The sequence below is a fragment of the Mus pahari genome, chromosome 5, assembly GCF_900095145.1.
Source record: "Mus pahari chromosome 5, PAHARI_EIJ_v1.1, whole genome shotgun sequence".
In the NCBI taxonomy this organism is placed as follows: domain Eukaryota; kingdom Metazoa; phylum Chordata; class Mammalia; order Rodentia; family Muridae; genus Mus; species Mus pahari.
In genome coordinates, this window is record NC_034594.1 from 15132987 (window position 1) to 15141042 (window position 8056).

General features: G+C 49.4%; 1 protein-coding gene and 1 non-coding gene across 2 annotated transcripts; both read right to left on the reverse strand.

The window, feature by feature from the left end:
• Window positions 1–6: 6 nt before the first annotated feature.
• LOC115064014 lies at window positions 7–5146 on the reverse strand. Its single transcript, XM_029538234.1, has one exon. It carries the CDS (start codon window positions 4649–4651, stop codon window positions 1232–1234), a length of 3420 nt encoding a protein of 1139 aa, XP_029394094.1. The 5' UTR covers window positions 4652–5146; the 3' UTR covers window positions 7–1231.
• Window positions 5147–6643: 1497 nt separating this feature from the next.
• On the reverse strand, window positions 6644–6715 carry Trnae-uuc. Its single transcript has one exon. It is a non-coding gene; the product is annotated as a tRNA-Glu (tRNA).
• Between the last annotated feature and the right edge of the window lie 1341 nt (window positions 6716–8056).

An 8056-nucleotide genomic window follows, 5' to 3' on the forward strand; every position in this document is an offset into this window, starting at 1 on the left:
GTGTGTGTGTGTGTGTGTGTGTGTGTGTGTGTGTTCTAAACATGATTTCATAAGGGGTTAAACCCAACCATATAGGGTATGTGTTGAACTCTATAGAGGGTGAAAGGGAGGAGAGGCATCTAGTTTCTGCCAGTCTCCAAGTTTAATTTAGTAAGGGTCTCTTTTTAAAGTTCTATTCATCCTCTCTACCTGTCCTGAGCTTGGGAGCCTATAAGCACAATGTAGTTTCCAATCCACCCCAATGGCTTTAGCCATCCCCTATGTTACCTTAGTGAAGAAGGCTGACATTCCATACCTGGGAAACTCCTCCTCTGGTATCTTCTTGATCACTATTTGTGCTGTTTCATGCCTGGTGGAGTAGGCTTCAGTCCATCCAGAAAAGGTGTCTACAAGCATGACCTGTAGGTACCTGTAACCATATTTCCCTGGTCTTACCTCTCAGTAAAGTCCATTTCCCAGTGAGCGCCCCGTTTGACATCCTTTATCCTTCGGTTGATTCTCTGCATTAGTGAGCTTACAGCTCAAGCATTTGGAGGCTATCTGTCTGACCTGGGACCTGAGGTTGAGGATCATTAGGTCTGCCTTTCCTACCAGATCCTCAGTTTTCTTGGTCCCCAAGTGGGTTGTCCAGTGTAGATGCTGGAGCAGACTGGCTGCCAAATTGCTGGGCAGGATTATTTTGCAGTCTCCGGTGAGCCACCAGCCATCAGGCTTTCGGGACATAGGCAGTTTGTGAATAGAGATAACATCCTCTTTGGAGTAGTCAGGCTCGTCCAGTAGGATTGGAGCTCCTGGGCCAGGCCGTTGCAAAGTCAAAGCTGCCACAGGATTGAGAGCTGCTGCCTCGGCTGCTGAATCTGCCCCATTGACTGACTGCCCTTTTGCTTTAGGTATCGTTGCCTTTTGGTGCTGTGGGCAGTGTATAATAGCCAGTTTCTTTGGAAGCTAAAGGGCCTCCAACAGGTTTAGGGTCTCCAGTTTGTTTTTAATTGTCTTTCTTTCAGCTGTCATGAGTCCTCTCTCCTGATAAATGGCCCCATGGACATGGGCTGTAGCAAAGACATTTCTGCTATTTGTATAAATGTTGGGTCTTTTGCCTTTTTCCAATTTTAAGGCTTCTGTTAGGGCTATGAGTTTGCCCTATGGTGCAGAGTGCTGGGTGGCAGGGTAGACGCCCATATAATTTCTGAGTCTGGTAACACTGCCGTCCCTGCACATAAGCACAAAGCTGTTACTGTCCATGAACCAAGTGGCTTCTGCATTCGGCTGTTAGGTCTTTCCCGACTCTGTGCACCTGGCTTAGTATGCCCACACAATCATGTACTGGGGTCTCCAAATCCGGGTCTGGTAGCAGAGAGTCTGGGTTTAGGGCAGCGCTTGGTAGGAAGTGGATACGCTCAGGGTTTAGTAGCAGGCTTTGGTAGCGAGTCATGTGTGCATTGCTCACCCATCGATCTGGGGGTTGTTTGAGAACTGCTTCGATGGCATGGGGAGTGGTAATACAAAGTTCTTGCCCCAGAGTCAGTTTGTCGGCGTCCTTGACTAGCAAGGCTGTGGCGTTGATAATTCTCAAACACGGAGGCCATCCAGAAGCCACAGGGTCTAATTTCTTTGATAGGTATGCTACTGGGCGAATCCAGGATCCTAACATTTGGGTGAGGACTCCTTTAGCTATGCCTTTGCTTTCATCAATATAGAGATGAAAGGGCTTGGTGATGTCAGGTAGCGCCAGTGGCGGGGCCGCTAATAAGGCCTGTTTGAGTCCATTGAAAGAGCTTTCCTGGGCCTTAGTCCATTGGAAGGGCTCCCCTTTTTTGGTGGCCTCATAGAGGGGTTTTGCCAATTCTGCAAAATTAGGGACCCAAAGGCGGCAGAATCCTGCCGACCCCAAGAACTGTCTGACCTTCTGTGTTGTGGTGGGTGTGGGGATCTTCAAAATGGTATCTTTTCGGGCCTCTGATAGCCATTGTTGGCCCCCTTTTAGGACGTTTCCCAAGTATGTTACCTCTTGCTGGCAGATTTGAGCCTTCTTAGCTGATGCCCTGTAGCCTAATTGCCCCAGTGCCATTAGCAGGTCCTCAGTACTCTGTTGACATTCTTCCATGGTCTCTGCTGCCACCAAGAGGTCATCTACATATTGCAAGAGGGTGGTATTGGGGTGTTCCCGTCTGTACTCACCCAGATCTTCATGTAGAGCCTTGTAAAAGATGGCTGTTGAATTCTTGAAGCCTTGTGGCAGTCTGGTCCATGTTAGTTGTCCATTGAATTCTTCTTCCGGGTCGTGCCATTCAAAGGCAAACAGAGGTTGGCTCTGGGGGGCTAAAGGCAGGCTTAAGACAGCATCTTTGAGGTCCAATACTGTATACCAAGTCTGGGAAGGTTTTAACGAACTCAGGATGGTATATTGGTTTGGTACTGTGAAATCTATGTCCATAACTCTCTTGTTTACCTCTTTGAGGTTCTGGACTAGTCTATAGTCATTGGAGTTGTGCTTCTTGATGGGGTGTAGGGGCGTGTTCCATGGGGACTGGCAAGGTACTAGTATGCCCAAGTCCCTGAACCTTCTGATGTGGGGTGTGACACCGGATTTAGCTTCTTGGGAGATTGGGTACTGTCTTATTCGGACAGGCGTTGCCTTTGGTTTCAGTTCAACCCGAATGGGGGCCCTATGGCTCACCAACCCCATTCCTTTGGTTTCTGCCCAAGCTGAGGGGAACCTGGCTAACCAAGTTGAGATCTCATCTGGGAAAGAGCTTGGTCTTTCATCCAATTCATCTTCTAGAGGCAGGGGGAGTATGTGACTAGGGCATCCTCTGGAATCTGTGACAGAGTTCCCTTTTCGATCAAAAGAGATCTGAGCTCCTATCTTGGTTGGCAAATTTCTCCCCAAGGGGGAGTTGGGACAATTTGGTATGGTCATGGAGTGGGATACCTGGCCCGTTCTGAGATTCACTCTTCTTCGGGTAGTCCACGCATCCTGATCCATACCAGTGGCCCCTGGTTCCCACGATTTCTTTGAGGACAGCTTTCCATGGGTTTGAACTGAATATTGTGCCCCTGTGTCTCCTAAGAAACTAACCAATTTCCCCTCCACTTTATGGGTTACCTTGGGTTCAGAGAGGGGGTCCAAACCCTGTCCTCCTTTGTCCCTCTTTGGAGGTTTCTTGGGGCAGTTCTTGACCCAATGTCCCATCTTCTTACAGTATGCACATTGGTTCTTTTGGAGCTTTGGCTTCCCCTTTTGCTGGGGCCGCTTACCTTTTCCATCAGCGCATTGGCGCAGTTGTCGGTCTTTCTCTTCTGGGGAATCTGCTGACAGGGACACAAGGGTCGTGGCCAACCTTTGATTTCCTAGCTCCTCATAAGCTTCCAAGTGTTTCTTCTTAAGTATTTCTCTGTTGTCAACCACTTCCTCAGCTACCACCAGCAACTCCTGCAAACTCTTCTCCCCTAGCCTGTCTATTCTCTGTAATTTGTGCTTGATGTCAGGGACGGCCTGATCTACAAAGGTCATAATGACCGCGGACTTATTCTCAGGTGCTGCTGGGTCTAGGGACGTGTAGGTGCGATAGGCCTCCATAATCCTTTCTAAAAAGAATGTGGGTGATTCTGCCATTTCTTGATGCACCCTACGCACCTTGGCCAAATGAGTGGGTCCCTGAGCAGCTGCCCTGAGACCTCTCATCAGAGTCTGGCGGTAGACCCGGAGACTCTCCTTACCTTCTTCTGAGTTAAAATTCCAGTCTGGTCTGGTCCCGTAAAAGCCTGAATCAATAAGAGCTTGTTTAGTAGCAGGACTCCCATTTGCTCCTGGAACCAATTTCATGGCCTCAATTAAAATCCTCTCTCGCTCCTCTGTAGTAAAGAGGATCTGCAAGAGCAATTGACAGTCATCCCAGGTGGGCTGGTGGGTTAAAATGACAGAATCGATTAAGTTAATTAACGCAGCTGGTTTCTCTGAGAACTGAGGGTACTTGCATTTCCAATTATAAAGCTGTGTAATGGCTAAGGGACAATATTCCATCAGTTGGTTCCCCTCATCGTCCTGGGGGCCTATTGCCCTCAAGGGGAGAACCGTGGACTTAGCCACGGGTGGTTGAGGCAGCTCTGGTTGGGCTTTCCCTTGGGTGTGAGGTGGGGTCACCAAGGGGGACCCATGAGCCTCTCCTGGGGCCTCAGGTTGAGGGCCTGGGCTACCCCCTGACGGGGGTCGGTAAGGCGGGTATGAGACGAGGAAGTCTTCCTCAGTGTTCCCCTGCAAGACCGGATAAAGAGGGACCCTAGGGTTAGATTCAGTTTTTGGTTCCTCGCGGTTTTCTGGGGCGAGTAAGATGGCGCTTGGTTGCGGGGGCGGCAGCCAAGGCTTGAGCCATTTTGGCGGGTCCTGGACCAGATCCAGCCAGGTGATGATGTAGGGTACTTGCTCTGGGTGTCCGGGTGGCCTAAAAATGATATCCTTGGTTCTAAAAATCGCCGGTAAGTTCCAAGTCCCCCCTGGCGGCCAGCCAACGTTGAAGGTTGGCCATTCCTTCCTGCAGAAAGCGGTTAGTCTCTTCTTCTTAACAACTAAGCCTCGACTTCTAGCCCTCTTTTTATAGTCCTTGAAATGGTCTAAGAACAAAGATAAAGGAGTGGTCTGGGTCTGTCCCATGGCGTCAGTCACAAAGAAGTCCAGACGGAGAGCAAACAGAAGGGCGAAAGACAAAAAGGCACTCACTCAGTCCCCCGGGCGGCGATCTTAGGCAAGAACGGAAGTGAGAGCACCGCCTCGGGAGCGACTCGCTTTGTCTCTTCAAGTCTACGAGGGGATCCAATCCCCTACACGCGGGTCCGGGACTTCTCCCAAGTCCCGTGGCGCCCGGCGTCCCGCGCGTGCGCCTGGACCGCCTGCAGGCTACTCTGTTTTAAGAGCGGAGCGCTGAGACACCGAGGCAGAGCACAAACATTCAGACACTTACCCGCCGGGTTCTGACTCAACGGTTCGGGGGTCCTGGGGGCCTCGAGGGATCCCGGATGAGCCCCCAAATGTTATGCCCAGATCCTAGGGTCCCCAAAGACCACCAGGAGTCGAACTCGTATGCAAAAGCAAAGAGTCTTTATCCAAGCCCGAGCTCGGACCCTAAGGCTGCTCCGACGCAGCAGGGTAGCATAGAAGGCCCGGAGCGCTTTAGGTTCAGCTTTTTTATTGCAGTTAAAGCGAGGTGAGGAGCTTATCCGCTTGGCAGGCTAGTGATTGGCTAACACGTATTTCCGTTGGCTTAAGCAATCTATCTATAGGCTCTGGAACTTTGGGTGTTTTCCTGTTAGTGACCTGTTAAGAGTTTAGGGTGGCTTCTTCCGGAACAGTTTGGAGTTTCTCCAGTAATTGGAGTTTACCTTGAGGACAGAGCCTAGTGTATAAAATGGAGGCCTGGATCCAAGACGGGAGTCTGCCTTGTCAAGTTGGAGCCCTTCAGAGAAAGTGAGGTTAAAGAAAGAGGGTTAAAGGATACGAGAAAACTGCCGAGGAAAATCAAGCCACACAGAGAGATCAGTTCAAAGCCAGGGAACCACACAGTTTAGGGGGGGGGGGGAGGTAGGAGGGAGCAGAAGTTGCTTCCAAAAAAAGAAAAGACAAGGGGGGCAGCTAGGTGAGAGACAGGTTGTGCTGCCCTCGGGACAAGCTCACAGTTTGAACAAGCCTCCAAGAGGAGGAGGGAGGAGGGTACAGTAACAACCCGGGGAGTTCCAGTGTCTCCTGCCACCGACTGTGGTAAGAGGCAGTACTCAAACTTGCAAGTGCAGAGGGGAAGAGCCAGCTAGCTCCACCTTCAGTAATCGGGAGCAGACCACCTCAGCCCTGCATTAAACCTCGGATTAACAAAGGAAAATGCATAGAAGACTGGGAAAGTCACTCTGGTTTAGTGTTCGGGCGTTAGGTCCTCCGTGCACGCATAGAAGTAGAGCCCAGAGCAGTGATGGACACCTGTAATCAGAAGCAAGACAGAAGGATAGTTAAGTTTCAAAGGCCGGCCTAGGGTATATACAGGGACCCGTCTCAAAACACAAAACAGAACAAAAATCAAAACCAAAAACAAACAAAAAACGTTTGGAGACAGTTCCATACTGGAGAGAGGAGTCGGGCACAGACAAAACTCAAAAACAACCAAACAAGCAAACACGCCCACTAGCTTGCAGTTACGGCTCACAGCCCCGTGCGGCGAGCACTTCCTGCTAGCGAATGCCACCTCTGTTCCCTTCTCCTTGCTTTTTTCTCAGTCTCCATTTCTGTTTGCTTGTTCCACTCCAGGAACAAGAAATCTTTTACTCCAGGTCGAGAATGTGGGAAGGGGCTAGCAGTAGAAACCTCCGTATCGACCACCCACAATGTTATCTTGAAATTTTAAATATTACTTTTAATTTCAATATCTATAGTTTTGCATCTATAATGTAGGTGATAGTTGATATAAATGGATGAAATAAGTTACTGCTGGACAAAAAATCTAGTTAATATGGTTATGAAGAAAGCTAAAGTCTATCCGCAGATCGATGGACCCTATGGCCCCAGTTTCCTGAGACTACGCCACTGTTTCGATCCGAGGTGTTAGAGCCGAAACAAGACACGAATAGCAACGAATTATTTACAAACTGTAAAAAGAAGCTGTTCCCATACCGGGAGTCGAACCCGGGCCGCCTGGGTGAAAACCAGGAATCCTAACCGCTAGACCATATGGGAGCTGTCGGCAGGTGTCTCTCCTTTGCTCTTATGTTACCTACGTCATTAGGGCCGCTTGTGTAAACTCCACCCCCCAAAATCTTCAACATCTTCACTTCCTAGGAAATAGTGAAGGATGCCCGCATCCGTTCGCTGCTGGAGCCAGTGACCCGAAGGATAGAACTTTTTCCGTGCGTGGAAGTGTAGCTAAAGTCAGCAGCCAACAGCCGAGGGCACGGTCTTCACCCTATCCCAGCAGCCACAGCGTCGCGCTTCCCGGAGCCCACCACACCCGAAGCCCAGCCGCGCAGTAAATGCCTTTGTGTCTGGATCTAGATTTAATCTCGTGACTCTGGTTGTGATTAGCGTTCCAAGAGAGGAGGTCCTCAGGAAGAATTTATGGTCAAAACGATTGTGTTCTCGGTCCTCTCTTCTATGTAGAGATGTCACTTTACTGACAGAAGAATGTTAAGAAGCTCGGTGGATGCCTTTCATGCTTCCAAAACTGGGAAGGCAAAGACTAGTGGGTTCTTGCAAGGCCATAGCCCTCCGGGTTTACAACTGTGCCCATCTCAAATTAAAAACAAAACGAAGGAAGAGGGTCCTTTTCTTTCTAGTCATAATAGCCCCACATACACAGGCATCGGAGAGCTAAAGGGGGAGAAGAATGTACTAGCGCTCACAGGTTTGTAATCTGCTGTTATTCTTCTTGCTGTTTGTCATTAAAAATTGGTAGCCTTATGAAATAATTTTCGGAGATACACAGCCAGAAAATAAGTACAGATTGGACGGTGGTAGAAAAGCTGGGTGCCAGACTCGCTTAACATCTGACAGAAGTTCATTACGATTCCTCTATTACTGTATTAATACAATCCCAAATCCAAAAATCACCTAAGTTCCACTTTCCTTTAAAAGCTCATTTAAGAGGGTCTGGAGTGATGGCTCAGGGATCAAGAGCACCCCCCTGCTGGGGTAGGGTGTACAGGATGAAGGGGGGGCACACACCTTTAATTCCAGCACTAGTGAGACAGGGACTACTGGACCTCTGTGAGTTCGAGGCCAGTTTGGTCTACAGCGCAAGTTCCAGGACAGCCAAAGCTACATAGAGAAACCCTGTCTCGAAAAACCAAATAAGCAAACCACAAAAGAGCAGCCCCTGTGTCTTAGTCAGGGTTTCTAATCCTGGACAAAACAGCATGACCAAGAAGCAAGTTGGGGTGGAAAAGGTTTATTTAGCTTACACCTCCAAACCGCTATTCATCACTAAAGGAAGTCAGGACTGGAACTCAAGCAGGTCAGGAAGCAGGAGCTGATGCAGAGGCCATGGAGGGGTGTTCTTTACTGGCTTGCTTCTCCTGGCTT